At 59.2% G+C, this 18,684-nt stretch overlaps 1 protein-coding gene across 1 annotated transcript; it reads right to left on the minus strand.

Moving 5' to 3' along the window:
• Positions 1-916: 916 nt before the first annotated feature.
• Positions 917-18,678, minus strand: LRRC15 (leucine rich repeat containing 15). Its single transcript, XM_024209136.3, has 4 exons — positions 18,491-18,678; positions 12,225-14,008; positions 5,140-5,261; positions 917-2,613 (listed from the first exon to the last, which is right to left on the minus strand). Exons 2-4 carry the CDS (start codon positions 14,001-14,003, stop codon positions 972-974), a joined length of 3,543 nt encoding a protein of 1,180 aa, XP_024064904.2. The 5' UTR covers positions 14,004-14,008; positions 18,491-18,678; the 3' UTR covers positions 917-971.
• Positions 18,679-18,684: the final 6 nt, after the last annotated feature.

Raw genomic sequence — 18,684 nt, forward strand, 5'->3', positions numbered from 1 at the left:
CAGCAATTGTAGACAAGCCCACAGACTGACACTCACTGGTATATATACGCCTGTCGCTTTAACCTGTAATTAACTCTCTTCTTCCTTTATCCTAGTTAGTTTGTTACAGGACTGGCTACCAGCGCTGTCTTTGGTGTGAGGTCGACGATACAAATTGACCTGGGGTAAGTGAATGGTCTTTTGGGACTGGGAGCAACCTGAATATGGTGTCATCCTTGGTATGAGTGACTATTTATCCCCGAGTGCCCAAGGGGACTGTCTGGTAAGACGGTTACACTGCTCCAGGTGTTCACTGTACTGGGCTGGTGACACCGAATTGTAGAACATGCAGCCAGTCTGGGGTCTTTGCACCAAGCTTGCCGCAGGCTGAGAGCCAACAGTCGTGAACCGCTCCAGACAGCATGACCCCCACACACACTCCAGCATCCCAGCTGGAGACCGGGGCCTGATTTCCAGACGCGCTGAGCAGAAGAGAGGAGGATTGCTTATTGAACCCCCCGCCCCGTCTCTGTGCCCCCCCGCCCCCGCCCCTTTGCTCTGTCCTTAGTCCCTGCTGGGTTACGGCTGCTATAGACCATACGTTGCCTGGCTATTCAATAACTCACTCCCAACTGACACCCGCGGAAGTGAGGTCAGAATCAGGCCCCGAGTGCTGGTATGTCTGAGGGACACCCTGGAGAGCTGCAGCCCTGCATGTATTTATCTTGGTGGCCGCCAGGACGGGGGATGCAGCGTCCCCCTGGGAGCAGCTGCACGTTCTTTACTGTGGGAAACTTTGAACTAGGAATAGCATTGAATGAAACCGGAGCTACAGCCAATACCTAGAGCTGCCCGTAAACCCGTCCCAACGCCTCGCTCTCAGACAATAAACGCACAGAGCAGGGGAGAAATGAGATGAACAATAACCACCCATCACTCCGGTTGTGACGTTTAATGGCACCAGCCCGTTGGGGAGAGCTCCGGCCTAGGGCTCAGAACGGGGGTGTGTGAGAAACACCCTCTTCCTCCCTTGCTGCCCCTCCTGGCTCGGACCGGATGGTGACCCGGACCCTCACTGTGCCGCAGCTGGAATTCAAGACCCAGTCGCTATCGTAGGCCAGTCCCTGGCCAGTCGAGTCCCCTTGTGGAGGGAGATTGACAGTTAACCGGCGGCATGCGGCTGTGTCACAGGCGAGCTGCACGGTGCCTTCGGGGTCACTGTAGGTGCACGGGGCCCGGGCTGGCTCTGCCTCTCCCGGGGACAAGGAGGAGTCTGCCGGGCCCGGAGCAGCCAGACACACCAGTTGCTCTTGAGGTAAAGCTGGGAGCGCCCATCCCTTTAAGCGGTCAGGGCTTGCGCAGAAGGTCTGAGAGTTCAGGGGCGCAGACCAGTTCCGGATCCAGCCGGCGAGAGAGGCCAGCCGGCAGTCGCACACCCAGGGGTTGTCCTTCAGGGCCACGCCGAGCAGGTAGTCATTGGAGTCAAAGATCCCCTCGGGCAGCGCCTGCAGGCGGTTCCCGGCCAGATCCAGCACCTCTAGGCTGAGGAGGTTGTGGAAGGTGTCCCCCGCCAGGGCGGTGAGGTTGTTGTGGTCCAGCTGCAGCGTGGTGAGGCTGGAGAGGTTTCTGAAGGCCCCCGCGGGCAGGTGAGTGAGCTGGTTGTGCGAGAGAACGATGGTCCGCACCTGGAACAGGTTGCTGAAGATCCCCTCAGGGATGGTCTCCAGCCGGTTGGAGGCGGCGAAGAGCTGGCCCAGCTTGGGCGTGCCCCGGAGCAGGCTGGCGGGGAGCACAGAGAGGCGGTTGCCCTCCAGGTTTAGAACGTCCAGGTTCGGCAGGCAGGAGAAGGTGCAGGGGTGCAGGCTGGTGAGGGCATTGTGCTGGAGCTCCAGTCTCTGCAGGCAGGAGAGCCCGGAGAAGGCTCTCGGGGGCAGATCCGCCAGCGCGTTCCTATCCAGGGAGAGCTCTTCGAGGCTCCTCAGGGGCCGGAAGATGCCGAGCGGGAGGCGGGTGAGGCTGATGTCGCTCAGTTTCAGCACTTGGAGCAGGGCGAGCGGGTCGAACAGCCGGTCGGGCACCTGGGCCATGGGGTTGTGAGACAGGTCGAGCACCCTCAGCCCCCTCAGCGGGGAAAAGACCTTGGGGGGCAGGGTCTCTATCTTGTTCCCTTGCAAGTGAAGCGCTTCCAGGCTGGGCGTGCGGTTGAAGAGCTCGGGCTCCAGGCCTCGGAGGGCGCTGAAGGTGAGGAAGAGATTGCGCAGCTCCAGCGGGCTGCCGAAGGCCTCGCTGCTCAGGGCTGACAAATTGCTGCCTGAGACCTCGAGCTCGGCGAGGCTGGGCTGCCCCCCAAAGGCGCCCGCTTCCAGGGCCAGGCTTGGGTTGTTAAGGAAAACCAGCCTGGTGAGGCTGCTGCAGTTGCTGAAGGCCCGGCTCTCGACAGTGGTGAGGGAGGTCTCCACGAAGAAGAGCTGAGTGGCATTGCCCGGCAGGCCCTCGGGGATGCCCCAGATCTCCGCCCCGGAGCAGAACACCTTTGTTCCGTCGTAGCACTGGCAGGGGGGCGGGCAGGCCTGGGCAAACCTGCCCAGCAGCAGGCCCTGGAGACACAGCAGCAGGGATCTGGGAAACATCATCCTGCACTAGAGAAAAACACGCAGGTCAGTAGCCCCTGGCCCAGCCCCTTCCCAGATGGACGGGAGAAGTCACAGAAAGCGGGAGCTGGCCACAGGCTGCAGCATTTCCTTTAAGGCAAAAGTTGCTCTGAGTGACAGCGGAGGTCGGCTGTTCTCAGCTCTGCCACCGTGGGGCAGGGCAGGCTCCCAGGGATCGCCACAGGCTCCCCACGGTACAGCCATGAGCAATGCCTCACCCCCAACAATCCCTGCCTCTGGGGATCTACTGGCTTCACCCCCAAAACGTCTCCCTGCAGCTCCGCAGGGAGCCTCCCCCCGACCTGGCAGCCACTGGGTGCCCAGCCCCTGCATGTGGCCCCAAGTCGCAATCCTGCACCCCCGCCCGCCCCCCACTGCAGGCAGCTCCCTCCAGCCGGGTGGGGGAGGGGCAGGATTTGAGGGACAGGCGGGAATCCCGATAGAGCCGCTGGGAAGTGACATGCGAGGCAGGTTAGGTCCCCCCCGGCTACGCAGTGGCAGGAGCACAGGCCCGAGGCAGGGGCAGGAGCAAGCCAAGGTTCTAGTCCCCGTTCTGCCCCGGAGCCGTCGCGAGGCCTTTCCCAAGCAGTTTGGGGGGGCTGCAGTTGGGTGTGTGATCCCAGAGGAAGTGCCCCGTTCTCAGCCCTGCCTCAGTATTTCGCAGGGAGCTCTGAGCCGCCCACACAACTGGTGCCGTCAAAGTCTTCTTTGGCTCATCACTTTAAGTGAAGCAGCCGGCGCCCATGTGTGTCCATAAGGGCTGTGATTCAGTGCCCAGGGCCCCCCACAGACCTGCCCCTCTCCTCAAAGCAGAGGGGTTTGTCTCTGCCACGTCTCCTTGGCCCCTGCTCACGCAGTGTTTGTTATTAGACCCATGTGCTGGGCTGGGAGCAGAACCACATCCGGGCTTTGTGCCAGGAGGGGGGAAGGATCCCTCAGGCCTCTTGCTGCGAGGGCCAGACGCTGCGCTCGGCGACACCGGGGGAATTCCTGGCGAGTGACGCTGAGTCAGCAGCAGCCTCACACCAGGGGAACAGCGCCGGCCGGCCCCACAAGTGTGCGTTTCCCGCTGATGTTTGAAATCAGCGGTGAGGAGGGATTAGGCCTCACGGCTAGTTAACGTGCGTGTGTGGGGAGCAGGAGGGATTCAGAGGGGCGAAAGTAAACGTCCAACTGGGGTTTATTACCACGTCTGAGGAGGACACAGTGAGACACTTGATACGTTTATGAATATACCTGTTCTGCGACAAGGCGCCTGTCGCTCTTACGTACATAACTGCATTACCCGACCCTTAGTAAAAGGGACGTTCTGTAGAATGGGTCTACACTAGAGTGTCTAACGCAAGTTCAGGGGCAGTGAGCCAGCTGGTGTACATGAGCCCCAGGGACTAATGGAGAGATGCCAACCTAGGCTGGATGAACCTCTGCCCCATTAGGGCTGGTTTTCTGTAAACGGGTCTCCAGGCATCGCACACATTCAGTGATGCACCTGCTTTATGTCAGTACCATTCTGTCTGCATTTGGAAATTTCTGGTTTGTGGGTGCACAAGTCACTTGTTTTGCCATGCGTGTGCATAAATCGGGGATTTAGAACACACATGTAGCAGTGTGCGTGCACACGTCTGCACACCCAGGTAGGCAGATTCAGCCAGAATCAGGGAGGTCTGTCACAGAAGCGATACGCTCGATGGATTTTTGTAAAGTGGCTGTGCAAACCTTCCATTTACAAGTCACACTTCAGCATCAAACGTTTAGTGAGATTGTAGGGGTGTGTCTGTGCACAGGCAAAGCGGCCTAACTTTGTATGTGCACTGCCAGGAGTGCAAGCACAATGCTCTGATTTGCACATACATCTGGCAGGTTAACTAGCGGTATCGACACATCTGTCCAGTAGTACGTGTGAAATACCCCTGCACTCTTGTAGCTCAGGGCTACAATGCCCAGCCAGAAAGAGGGCTGCTCACACTCACATCTATAGAAACCAGTTAATGTTTCAGACAAACCCACCAACCATGTCACATTTTCCCCAACGTGCAAATACATGGTGGGCTTTGAGTTTTGCACAACCCTTGCCATCAGATGAACTTTCGTTCCCTTTCCCAGACCACACTGGGTGAGCTGAAGACCTGCAGCCAACATTGGGTGACCTTTTACTTTCCCGATGGAATCAGACAGCGACAGAGATTTCAGACCCCTCAAGCAATGAGTCGCCTCCAGAACCCAGCTGTTATCTGCAGTATCCAAAAGCATGCACGAGTCCACGAACGAGAAATCTGGCCAACTTCTGCTCTCCACGGCACTGCTGTCAACCTGGAGTGACACCCCTGGTTTTACTAGGGAGACTCTGGATTGACACCAGAGCAACAGAGCTGGATTTGACCCACCCTTTTTAGCTCTACTACCCACGCAGTTTTTCATGCAAAGCCAAAAGCAGCTGCAAAAGTCCCCGTTCCTGCCAACAAACCCAGGGTCCCAAGCACCTGAGAGGAGTGACAATGCAGACACCTACCGTCCAACCAAGCCAGGCAGCGGGCGTGATTCCGCCGTTTCCTCGCAGGAGGAATTTGCCCCGTCAAACGGCAGCATGTTTACTGCAAGGGACACGGAGGCAGCTGACCGAGCACTTTCAGCCTGGGTGGGGCCAGTGATTTCTGCTTCACATCAACAACATCCTGTGTCCTGAGAGTGCTCTGAAAAGACTCAGCGCGTCGGCGTGAGCAGAGAGAAACGCCTTGCTTCTCAGTAAACTAAACCACTGACCAGCTCCCCCAAAACAAAGGCACTTTCCATGAGGGGGAACAGCTTCTGGAACACCCAGCATCAGCCCTTTCTAAAAATATTAGAATGCAACCAACAACGCTTTTAAATTCCCCCCTCGACTTTCACGAAGCTCACTCAAGAATGGGCCTAGCAAAGTGGGTAGAATATAAAAATCTGATGCTTATGGGGCGCCTTTCATTCAGGAGGATCTCAAAGCTTTTTACAAACTGCCTGCATGGTAAAGGGATCTCTCTCACCCACCCCTGTAAAGCAGCCACCACTGGGGGGGGAGGCAGCAGCTGCTTGACACAAGAACACCACCCAAAGCTTTTAGGGGAAGAAGTGACCAGTAACTTCTCCTGTTGCTACCAAAGGGGAAATGAGAGGGATGCAGAATGTGACCGTTAGAGACAGAAATCCAGATGCAAACTGCAACCCCCCCCCCCACACACACACACACACTTTGGGGAAGCTTGAATCCAGTCCACACGCCAATTTCTCTGTTAAGGCCTTTTAAACAACTGCACAGCTCGGCCCCATCGACATCAAACCGCACAGCTCGGCCCCGTCTCTAGCTATTAGGAATTGGCCAGGAACTAGCACGAACTCTGATGAGTTTGCAGAACGTTCCACGGGATTAATAAACCACAAGGGTTTGAGGGTTTGGTTTTACATCTCATCCGAAAGGCATCCCTTCCAGCAGCGCAGCCCCCAGCGCCAGGCTGGGCACACTGTCAGAGTTCAGACAGACAACCACCATCTCCCGATCAGCCAGCACTGCTTCCTGCAGCCCTCAGGGCCCCCGGCTAGCCTCACATCCAGCCCCCAGACTTGCTTGGCGTGGGAGAGCAAAGATCTTGGCCAGCTGTGATATGGCCAGAGAGACACCCTGTTCCCCAGGCCCTGTCAGTGAGTCCTCGCTCAAAGGACCCCTTCAAGGGCCAAGAAAAAACAGTTGCCTAAGCTAGCAGGGGCAGAGTTGTATTTAGTAAATCTGGGGGGTCGCTTGCGGGGAGACGGTCACATACCTGAGGAAGTTGTCTGGTAAGGGCGGTTCTTGTATAGGTGTCACCAGCTGGCTGGATGCCCGGAGCTGCTGCTGTACAAAACGTATTATTTTCAGTTCCTTCTGTCACAGTCACATCCTACCCTAGCCATCAGGAACTGGCTTTCTAAAGCCAGACTAAGCCCCCAGCTGCGTTGGGTTGTTTAAGTGCCTCTTAGCTCCTGCGCTCTGCGGGGTGAGACCGGGCCACGGAAGGTGGGAAGCGTCTCCTGCTGTAGAAGCAGAAAATGAAAAACCAGATTCAGCACTTTGTCAGCTGAGTTAACGTGAAGCAACCGCTTCCTCTCAGCTGTGCTGGGCTCCATGTAATTTCTGCCCTGTGGTGAAACCCCCTGCCGGCACTTAACACGCATAACCGTTCAGTTCCCAGGTCTAACCAAACGCCCAAGAGGAGCAGTGCGGTGAGTCCCCGCTCGCTCACGCTGCTGTGAGTCAACTGGAGCACCCCTGCCGTCGAGGGCACTACTCCAGCGCAACACTGGTGCGAGCAAAAGGGGATGAGATTCTCCATCGGGACTGGCACGGAGTTCTCTGACCCATTTCGAGACAGGCCTACCCCACAGCTAGCACATGGCACTGGCTCCCAGTGAGCTAGAAATGCCCAGATCCTTCTCCCTGGGTCAGCCAAGCCCACGCACCTGAGTCTTGTCGCACTAATCGCCTCCTCCACCGGTTTCAGGATGCTGCGGCAGATTCCCAGCTGGCGCCAGTGGCCAGGGGGTTACTCTGAGCTCAGCCGCCGGAGCTGTGTGTTCCGCACTCTTGGCTAAGGACCAGAAGATAACTCCAAACTTGATGTTCGCGCCAGGTTATTTGTACGTGCAGGCGAAGGCCCCAACCACTCTGGGAGTGACACGGCCACTCACCGCGCCAATAGGAGAGGGTGTGGCACCTACCGGGCAGGGCTGGAACCGAACGGGCACAGGGCACGTTCACGTGCTTGCAGGCGGCTTTGTACAGCCAAATGTGTGCCTCTGAATAAAACCTGAAGGGAAGGTGCTGTGGCAGGAATCACCGTGGGAGGCGGGCCATACAGAGCTACAGGGCTCTTTACAGGCCCCAGTGGCTGGACGTTCACCCGCTCCCTGTCAGTGCCCTAGCGCTCCCAGGGGTGCCCATGGCTAGTCTTGTGTCAGTGTCAGGGCAAGCAAACCCAGGGGTGGGGTCCCTGCTTATGTTTAATAAAGACATTCCCCCTCTCTTACTTCAGCTTTTCTCCCCAGAGAACTGTGCTGACCCCACTGTGTGAGTGAGGAGGAGGAGGTGGGGGGGGCGGGAGAGCAAATCTGGCTTCCAATAGGCACCATCAGCACACGGTCTCCTCCAGCCAGTGCCCTCCTGCTGGCACAGAGCCAGGGCAGGACGGCCACCGGCAGTGTAGGGTTTGCTGTGGCATGAGGGGCAGGGCCTGCAAGCAGCCAGCGCAACCCCAAAGATGGCCAGGACAGCTGGGACGTGGCCTGATCCCCACCCTGCAGCCTCAGCCGGCAGAGCCCCTGGGGAGGCCTGGCTGAGCACAGGGCTGCCAGCAGCAATGGATGGGCTGGGGGGGACAGCGGTAGGCGTGCCGTCTGCCAGGGGTGAAACCCGCTGGACACAGCAGGCCTTGCTGACCCTGGGGGAGGCGGATCCAGCCTGGTGTCCGCTCTGCCACGGCACCTCCATATCTGCCCCTCTAGGCTCGCTTTTCTCAGTCGGCTGCCTCCGACGTGGCCACACGGGATGCAGCTTCCCCACCGTCCCGGGGGCCAATCGGGGCAGACACCGCAGGAAGAGACCAGGGCTCAGCACTCCAGAGGAGAAGCAATTGAGTCACCTGACTGGATACAGTATTTCTGGACCTTAAAAGTGTATCGAGCAAAGCATCACCTAACCCCTGGTGACGTTCTACCCCTGCCTGTCAGTGCACGCCGTCTGCACAGCTGGAGGGTAAAGATGTGTGCGTGTGTATGCTGGAAGTCTGTTCTTTACATAGGTTTGGAGGCAGTGGATATGCCAGCCTGCCCTAGACAATGGAACGGTGTTTCGCCTGCCTGTGTCTCCCCCGTAAATTGAGCACAGAGACAATGGAAGGACATTTACATCTAAGGTAAACAGTGATTAAAACACCTGGAGAAACAAATTCACCAGCCCGAGCGGGACACAGCCTGGCATCTGCACAAGCAGCAGGGGAGAAGCCGTTATCAAGGGCCTACCTCTCCAAGAGTCACTGGGCACTGAAAGGACGGAGAGGGAACCCCTCAGTCGCCATGGGGACAGACCCTGGGAGTGGTGGATGCAGGGCCGGGAAATGCTGGTGGCCGGATGGCAGCGAGGCAGCTGCGGAGGGACGACTGTAGCTTGCTACAGACAGACACTGAAAGGCCTGTTTGATTTTGTTTGTAACCATTTGCCGTTTCTATTATCTCTGTTTAGTATCACATCAATCTCTGAGCTTTATTAATGAACGTACTAGCTGTTCTGTCAGCCGTCTCCGTGCTGGTCTGGTGAAGTAACAAGTGAGTCCGCAGGGAGCCGAACGGGCTGGCGTGTGTATGGTCTCTCCGGAGACAGCAGCCGTGGGTCATTTCTGTGGGGCTCCTGGCAGAGAGACCGGACTCTGCAGAGAGGCAGCTCGGGAACTGGGTTCACTGAGTGTTACCAGCCAGGCTTAGGGCTTGTCTACACTACCGCGGTAGTTCGACGGCTGGCAATCGAACTTCCGGGTTCGATTTATCGCGTCTGGTGTGGACGCGATAATTCGAACCAGGAAGTGCTCGCCGTCGACTGCGGTACTCCACGTCAGCGAGAGGAGTACCGCGGAGTCGACGGGGGAGCCTGCCTGCCGTGTGTGGACCGCGTCTGAACCGCGGTAAATTCGAACTAAGGTATGTCGACTTCAGCTACGTTATTCACGTAGCTGAAGTTGCGTACCTTAGATCGAATTGGGGTGTTAGTGTAGACCAGGCCTTAGTCTGGCAGAGTCCTGAGGTGGAGGGGCGGACAGACGGGTGTGGCCGGACGCTGACACGCAGGCGAAGTCCCAGCAAAGCTCACCCTTGCGGAGGCAGAGGCAACACAGCGGCTTACGGGTCTGGGTGTCCTAGCAGAGCGTCACACCTATCCTGGGTGGAGGGCAGTGAGGGGAACCCTGACCCTTGTCCCCAGCTCACTGCCAATGCTTTCCAGTTAGCCCACCCTCCCGGCCAGAATTTTAGCCATAATTAGGGTTTGAAACTAAAAGGGGGGAGGGCGGGGGAGGGAATCTGGCTTTGAAACAAAAATCACTGCTCAGGCCAGGGCATGTCTGTTTGACAAATTGCAGCAGAGCGGGCCCCAGCCTGGGCAGCTATGCGCAGCGCACTACAGGGAGCGACCGTGTCACTCGGACAGCGGCAATAGACACGCAAAGATCGCTGTGGTCAGTACGCTAGCCGGGGGCCGGGGGGGGGGGAAGTACGCAGCCCTGGAGAAGAAGACCAGCACCAGGAAGTGAGAGTTACATGGACACGGGAAGGAAGGATGAGGTGCTTCTAACGTTGCTGACCAGAGCAGGGCCAGCACCTTCAGCCCCTGGCTGCGAACACGAGGAGGAGCTCCAGCACCGCAGGCGGATGACAGGACAGGCGAAGGGCTTTGGTTTGAGGTCTGTGAAATAAAGAGGATGCGCTGGCAGCGCTCAGCCAGAGCACGAGGGGGGAGAGATTGAGCCAGGCCCGGGCTGGGGAGAAGCCGTGCCAAGGAGTGGGTGGCGTGCTTGGCATGGAAAGGGAGCCCAGCTGATGGTGCCATGCCGTTGGCTGAAAGGTCGTGCCCAGCCCCACTCTGGGGCAGTGCCAGCCATCAGCCTGGGCGCTTTACCAGCATTGGGCAGATTTTCTTGCCACTCCCAATTCCGGCGGAGTAAACGCCCACTGCAGACACAGCGCATGTCAGAGCCTTCGGCCCGGAGGGGCAGAGTCTGGCCTCAGTGACTCAGGTGTAAATCCGGCGTGAGTGCAGTAAGGTCCATGGGGTTACCCTGGATTTACAGCCGGCGTCACCAGGGTCACGCTCTGGCCCTTGCTTTCTAAACACTGGGCCTGGAGGTTTTGTTTTACCAGTGTACACCGACCCCCCCCAGCTCTCCCGAGTACATCAGAGGAGGCTCTGACCAAGAAAGCCAGGGAGCTGTTGGACCCGCTCAGTCACCGTGTGCTTCGGAGGGTGGGGTAGATGCAGCTGCCTGGGGCCTCACGGCAGGCGGCTCCCAGAGTCCGGTGTCTGGAGGAGTGAGAGGAGATGTTAGTGACCAGACAGAGGGGAGTTTGGTTGGGTCAGTGATATTTTATTGTCACTTATTCTTCATATTGCTGTAGCACTTAGGAACCCCAGCCCTGGGCCAGGACCCATTGTGCAAGGTGCTGTACAAACGCAGAGCAAACAGAGGGTCCCTGCCCCACAGGGCTCACACTCTAAGTATTGGCCAAGAGACAACAGGTGGATACAGACAGGTCAATGGGGAAGCACAAGGAGACGATGGGCGGGGGGGTCGGCTCGGGAGTGGGGAGATGGCTCTAGCCGTGGTAGGTGAGGATTCCAGCCCATACTGGAAATGGGGAGATGGCAGCAGGGGGGGTGTCGTGCCCTAGCGATCGGGGGAGAGGCAGACACTGGGCACTACTGTGGGGGTCAGAGTTATGGGTGGTGAGAGGTGAAAAAACAGGAAGGTCCATGCTCCATAACGAACAGCATGCAGTGCGGGAGCACAGGGACCCCACCCCCGCTGACTGCACGGCAGACACGCACCGATCCAGCCCAGACCTTGGGCCGCAGCGTTTCTGGGGCACCAGGCGTTCGGATTTTGCCCGGTTTTTCCTGAGTTTCCATGCAGTATAATTGTTTGCCTGAATTGGGCTGATTGGTTCTGCGAGCGGCTCGTGGGTACGGAGCCTGATTCTACGGCCAGCTCTGTCCCAGGTCTGATGGGAGCGGGAGCTAGGGAGGGCCGGGGCACCCCCACGGACACACACTGCCATGACACACCTGTGTCACGGCTGGGCACGAGCCCCAGCAGAGTCAGTATGCGGCTCTGGGGACCCCGCGCCCAGCTGGCCTGGGAGCGGAGCCGCCACTGCCTGCCCTGTCCCGACAGCAGGGCCATGGCCATCGGATCCCTGCGCATGTGGCGCTGGGGTGGGGGGAGCTCAGAGGCCCGGCAGAGCGTCAGGCCGGCCCTGCTCCTTGCAGGCCCCTGGCCCTTCCCCAGCAGAGCCCTGGACCCTCGCAGGCGACGGAGCTGGGACAGCGAGAGGGACGATGGGCCAGGGACTGACGGCGCCAACTCCTCCTCACGCGCCCACGGCTCTGTCGCAGAGCTGCTGGGGGGAGCCAGCGTCTGGTGCCTCTGGCCTATGTCCAAGGCCCCAGGCTGACCCCACCACACAGCGCATGGGGGGAGCTGTGCCACTCATGGGATGGCAGGCCATGGAGAGCCCATGGGGGGGGCTACTTCCTGTGTGCCTAGGCTGGGCCCATGGGGGCACCCACAGGGGCCACGGTGATGCAGTGGGGACAACAGGCCTCAGGCTCTGCCTACAGGGCAGGGTGGAGGTGGTTTGGGTCAGTCTGTGAGGAAGGCAATTTAGCCCCAGTCACTATAGTCGATGTAAGGCCTGCTGGTAGCGTATGGACTGAAATCCTCCCCCTCTCCCAGCCCCACACCCACTTGCCGTGCCCTGAGGGGGTGGGACACGGGGGGCTCTGCAGTGCCAACGCAATCCGCACAGAGCTTCACGGAGCCCAGCCTATGCTTTGTTCTGCCCCTTCCTTTGCATCAGGACCACCTGGCTCCTCTTCCTGTAGCTGTAGGCTACCAGCCCCACCAGCGTGCAGAGCACAGCCAGGCAGCCCAGCGTGATGACAGCGACCACCACCCCGCTCTGAGTGCGAGTCAGGCCCCACAGCCCCCTCTGGGTGACGCCAGGGACGGCCGGTGGCCTGGTCAGGGACCCCCTTTCCGTCCCTGCGCTTGGCTGGTTGGCCAGCGAGGGGCTGAAGGGTGTTGGTGGAACTTTCTCCTGAGCCTGGTCGGACGGATGGGTGTAGGGTGACGTTTCTGGGTGACCGAAGGAGGTGGGGTTTGGCTCGTATGTCGGGGCCCCAGAAGGGGTCTCCGGGGAGGAGTGCCCCTCATCAAACGATACAACTGGGGCACCCCTCACGAGGAGCGGCAGGGCGCACACGGGCAGGCTGTCCCCCACCTTCAGGTGATTGACTCGGAGCCAGTTCTTCAGCGCCAGGATGCTGGCGTCACAACGCCAGGGGTTGTCGTGCAGCATCACGTGGCGCAGCTGGGCCAGAGGATCGAGGAGGCCCGCGGGGAGGTTCTCCAGGGAGTTGTTCTGCAGCTGGAGGCTCAGCAGCCCAGTGGCGTTCCGGAACAGGTCCCCCGGCAGGGCACGCAGCCGGTTGTTCTGCAGGGAGATGTTCTGCAGCTTGGGCAGGCCCTGCAAGAGCGCTCCGTCCAAGGCGTGCAGAGCGTTGGTGTGCAGAGACAGCTCCAGGAGCTCGCTCAGGCCCTGGAAGGCAAAGGTGGAGATGGTGCGGATCTGGTTCCTGCTCAGAACCAGCAGCTGCAGCTGGGTGAGGTTGCTGAAGACGAAGTCTGGCAGGGTGGTGAGCTGGTTATCATAGAGCCACAGCTCGCTCAACTTGGGCATGGGCCCAAAGGCCCCAGGGGCGATGTTCCGCACCGCGTTCCCATGGAGCGTCAGCTTGGAGAGCTCGGGCAGGTGCAGGAAGACCCCCTGGGGCAGAGCTGCTATCACGTTGTTGGACAGGAAGAGCTTCTGCAATTGGCCATTGTGCGCGAAGAGCCCGGCCGACAGGCGCCGGATCTGGTTCTGGTGCAGCCCCAGCTCCTGCAGCTCCCGGAGCCTGTCGAAGGCGCCCGCAGGGATCTCACGGAGCTGGTTCTCGTACAGCCTGAGCACCTGCAGCCTCGGCAGCCTCCGCAAGGCCTTGGCCGGGAGGGCGGCGATGCTGTTCTTGGCCAGGTTGAGCTTGGTGAGGCTGGGCAGCCGGTCGAACACCCCCTCCGGGAGGGAATGCAGGTTGTTCCCGTGCAGCTGCAGCTCTTTGAGGTTGCTGAGCTGGGCAAAGTGGGAGGGCTGAATGTGCAGGATCTGGTTGCCCGACAGCAGCAGCGATTCGAGTTTCCCCAAGGTTTCGAAGAGCTCCACGGGCAGTTCTTGCAGCTTATTGCTGGACAGGCTGAGGTAGCGCAGGGCAGCCAGGCCCTGGAAGGCTCTGGGGCTGATCCGAGACAGGTCGTTCTTCTCAATTCTCAGCGCAATCAGCATGGAGACGTTGCCGAAGGGAGTGTCCCCCAGCTCAGCGATGCGGGTGTTGATTATCTGCAGGCTCATGGCGTTGGCGGGGATGGGGCTGGGAAGTTGCGCGATCCCTGCTCCTGAGCACACCACTTGGGCTGATTTGGAGCACTGACATTCCTCAGGACACTGCCCAAGCGCCAAGCGAAGGACTTGAAACCCCACGAGCAGCGGGACCCAGCCTGTCAGCGCCATGGGGCCTGGAAGCAAAACAAACAGAGAGCATTCAACAGCCATGCACGAACGTCAGGTGGCCTAGAGCTCGCTAGGGCCATCAATCACCTCACCAGAGACCGGCTCTTACAGCACGAGGGCTGCCGCAGCTTCTTACCGTACAATACACAGAACAGGCCGAGGAAACCCGAGACCAGCTGGGGAACCAGCGTTCAAGCAGAGATGCCCTGCACTGGCTGGGTAGATTAGAAGCCACCAGCATCTGGGTGACACACACAGAGCCCCCAGAGACACACTTATACTAGCAAGGAGTGAGAAGTCCCTAGCGGCTATAGAGCACGTGGCCTCAGGGGCTGCAGGGCTCTACAAACATGGGCCTTGTTACCCCCACTTTGCAGAGGGGGCCTGAGGGGTGGAGAGGGGATGTGACTGGCACAAGGGCCCAGCAGGTCTGTGGGAGCGCTGGGGTTAAAGCTTAGATCCCCTGGTGCCCAGTCCTGGCTCTAACCACTAGAACACGCTACCTCCTTTATTAACATCTTTGGGCTCTAGCTGCAGCTGCCCCGCCCGTGACCTGCCCCCACCTCCCCGTGTGCGCCGGGACGACAAGGCAGACGACATTGCGACAGGGAGCTCTCCCACTACCGCTGCGGCTGGCACAGGGCCTTTGGGGCGAGGCTGCTCCAGATTCCCCGTTCCCAGGGTGGCAACGCGCCGGGAGCCCCTCGCCTGCAGCGAGGGCCAGCCACACCCCTTCACACCTGGGTTCAATGGGAGGATGCTAATAGACACATGGCAGCTGGCACATGGGAACAGATCAATAGCCCCTCTAGCCCTGGAGATGCTGGCAGTGGCCAATGACCGATGCTTCCACAGGAAGTACAAAACCCACACGATGCACCTGGACTGAGCAGTGCTGCTCTGTGGGAGTTGTCGCACCCAGAGGCCTAGCTGGCTGGGAACGGGGCCAGAGGATCCTGGCTTGGCTCTGTGGTACAGATTTTGTACACGTTACTAAAGCCAGTTACAGTTCCTTCCCGAGCCAGCCCCTTTCCCTGGAGAAGATTCGGGCTGGAGGGCTCGACCACCCCACTGAGGCTGCACAGACCTCCCACCCAAGCGAGGGATGGGAACGGGATCTCGGAGCGTCAGCCTGGACAAACAAAGGGCAGACTGGAACAAACTGGGAGCAAAGCCAAAAGTGTCTCACACGCAGCCCGGCAGTCCCTGCACCCACCACAGCTCTTAGAATCGTTCACAGACTTTTCGCAGCAAGAGTAAAAATTGCTCTGCTCCTGCGTAGCCCCCAGGGGCTGCGAGCGTGGTTTCCTGTGCTCCAGCAGAGCAGCATTCGTGAGCTGTTCCAGCTGGAGCCAGCGTTGGAATGTCTCCAGAGCAGAGCCCAGTGGAAAACTCAAACCAGCAGTTCCTGGCATCCATTCGGGGTTTAGAAATTCAACCAAAACCCAGGGCAATTAGGTGAGCAAAGCTGCTAACAATAATACTGGGCTGTTATGCAGCACCCTCCCTCTTCGAACTGTTAGTGGAGCTGAACTAATTACATCCACTGCACGTGCAAGAATAATAGGCGTTAATTGCACTGTCCCGCAGGTTCCCCACTGCAATGAGCCTACGGCTTCCTCTGCCACCACAGCATCTCTGTGGCACTTGCTGCTGGGGAGGAGCGGTGCTGAGCCTGCGTGCTTGATGGCAATAACCGGAGGTGGTCAGGCTGATGGCTGGAAACTCTGAGCCCTGGTGTTTGCAGGGCTGCCGAGCAGGCGTAGTTCCACCCTGAGCTGGGCTTTGGACGGTTTACGAGCCCCAGTAACTGCAGCGACTCCGGCCACTGCACATTCACTGCTCACTAGTCAGCCTCACTGGCTCACTGCGCAGGGTGCACGGAGCCCAGGGGATCTTTCGCAGACGCATCGCAGCTCCGCTGCATGCCGGGACAGGCACCTCCAGGCGCCGGGCAGCCCTGGCCGGGGCGAGTTGTGACCCATGTTAAGTGCCAGGCTCTTTGGAACCATCGCTAACAGTCCCAGAAAGCAGCTCTTTGTTCAGGGGTAGCCCTTTGGGGAGACAAAGGAAAAGCCTTGGGTGCAAGTTCTTCGGCTTGCCCTGTGGGCCAGGTGGCCGGTGGCCCTGGGCCGTGGGAGGGAGCCTGCTGACGGATTGCCAGGATGCTCTCCGGGCCAGGCCAGCGAAAGGCAAGAGGTACTGGCCCCCTGCCAACTCTGGGACTGCCTCTTGGGGTCAGGAGCACAGGGGCCCTAGAGCCATTTTCAGAATGGGGCCTGGCTCTGGCTCGCAGGCCGACTACCCAGGAGCTGGGCCGTCCCCAGGGTCTGCAGCGTCCCCAAACCTGACTGACACGGCAGCACCAGTGAGGGCTGCCAGAGGGAGTTCCCCGGGAAGGCCAGCATGGGCCTCGCTGGAGGGGAAACCTCGGTGCTGGCTGGACCCTGGTGTGGGGGGACGGCCTGGCTCCTTCCTGGGGGGGAGTGCGGAGATGGGGCTGTGGGGCCATCCTGCCTGTGCAGGGCGGGTGGAGATGAAACACACAATGGGGGCACCTGGCTTCTGAGCCCACAAGGAGCAGGACATGCCCCTTCCCCCACCATACCGCACCCCCAGCGAGGGGCTGAGCAATGAGCCCAAACTGGCAGACACATGCCCTGAGCAGGAGGGCACAACCCCCCCCCCCCCCCCCCCCCCCCCCCGCGCGCCCCCCCCGGCCCCCCCCCCCCCAGACCACCCCCCCCCCCGGGGGGGGGGGCCCCCCCCCCCCCCCCCCCCCCAATACACACACGGGGTCCCAGCACAGGCTCAGCGGCTCCAGAAAGGCCGCCCATAGTGGAGAGCTGCCGTTTCAGTTCTGTCTGTTCGAGATCTAGTGGCCAGCCCTGGAGTGCGGCTCAGATGGGAAAATCCTCCCAGATGCGGCTGGTTGTGGCCCTGGAGCCCATTCCCAAAGAGCCACACCCATGAGACAGGCTAACGCGTCCAGCTGGCGTTCTGGAGGGGGCGGGCCGGCCACGGCTCACCCAGGGCTGTGGTGCGTTGAGAGCCTGCAGCTGGACAGCAGAGGCTGGCCGGCCTCTCCGAACCCACCTGGAGAGAGAGTCAAGTGAGCAAAGGCAGCCTCCTCCCGCCAAACCCAGCCGGCAGCTGTGCGGCCGGGCAGAGACGGAGCCTACGCTCAGCCCCTGCTCCTGGGGAGGGGGGCGCACTGAGCCCGGGCAGCCCGGGGGAGACTGGTTTGTCGAAGGAAGGCCTGGCCCGATGGCATGGTGCCGGCGTATGGGCTGCCTCGGGATGGCGCGCGGGTGTGAGCAAATGGCGCCACTTTGCACTTCTCTAGCACGCCCAGGCTCCTGGCTCTTTACGTGGGTCCGGAGACCCTTGGCAAACCCTGCCCCGGGGGGGGAGGTGTCTGCGTAAGGCTCGCAGCAGCCCGGCCCACCACAGCTTGGTGGGAGGGTGCGGGGGGAGACAGACGCCCTTTGGAGCCCAACCGTTCTCAGCCACGGGGGGCACTGCAGAGCCCCAGCATCCGTCCCCAGCCCCTAGCTTCCCACACTGGGCTCATGACCTTCACCTCCACTGGCCCCACCCGTCACTGGACAAAGCCACGGCCCCCTGGCACCATCACAGCCCCATCCAACCCCATGGGTTCAGAATTCGACTTACTGGCGCTGGTCCACACAGGGCAGAAATGGAAAGTCGCTGTTTGCTCCCCTCTCCTGCTGCCCAGGACTCAATTGCCAGCCCTTGGCAGCTTCCCAGGAGCTCTGACCCCTGACTCCAGTAACTCAAACTGACACCCCCTTTACCTGCCAAAGTGCTGGGTGAGCGTCCCAGCCTGGAGCTGGGAGGACTCGCTAAGTGGACTCGCTGTCTCGCTGCCAGGGAAAATATTTGCTTGCAAGAGGGAAAAAATCCCTAAAAAGCCATCACATTTTTTTGGTTTACAGATGGAAACAGTTTGCATCTGAGAACAATTTTGTTTACATCAAGCAGCTTATAAACTTAACTGAGCACTCTGCACATCAAACGGTCTATTCATGTCACACCCTTTAAAGTGAACTTGAAAGATTCAACCACCAGTTAATTAAAACCAGCTGAAAACTATTATATTCATTATATTCCTTTGTCTTGGTCAGGACAAGAACTTACCATTGTACAAATGAAGTGCCTGAATAACACACACACACACACACTTCCCCTTTAACAATCAACCCATCTGAAACTTTTACTTTACTTTTTCTTTTCACCCATTCTTTATGGATTATTATTTATCATGCTTTGAGTTTTACTCCTCTTATCTAAATATTTCTGCTCTCACAAGAATTCTCTAGAATTGGTTTGCTGGATAAGAACAAACCCTCGGTGCTGCTAAGAGAACTCGAAGGCTGGACGAACACACTGCTGTCCCTCAGCCCTGTCCCCACACTGAGCCTGGAGCGAGCGCTCTCAACAAAGTCAATGAAAAAGTCACTTACCAGCCCTGTGTCTTGCTGCTCAGCTCTTGCAGCGCCAGGGAGATGTTGAGCAGCAGAAAGCCCAGTGCTGCTGTGTGAGCAGAGTGCTATGTCCCCTCCCAGTATTTAAACTGTCTGAATCAATGAATCAGCAACAGGGCAGTGTCAGAGGCTAGAGAAATCATTGGAATAGAAAAACCTTGGGACTATTTCTC

Source organism: Terrapene carolina, unplaced genomic scaffold (genome assembly GCF_002925995.2).
Source record: "Terrapene carolina triunguis isolate 2854851 unplaced genomic scaffold, T_m_triunguis-2.0 Scaffold88, whole genome shotgun sequence".
NCBI lineage: Eukaryota > Metazoa > Chordata > Testudines > Emydidae > Terrapene > Terrapene triunguis.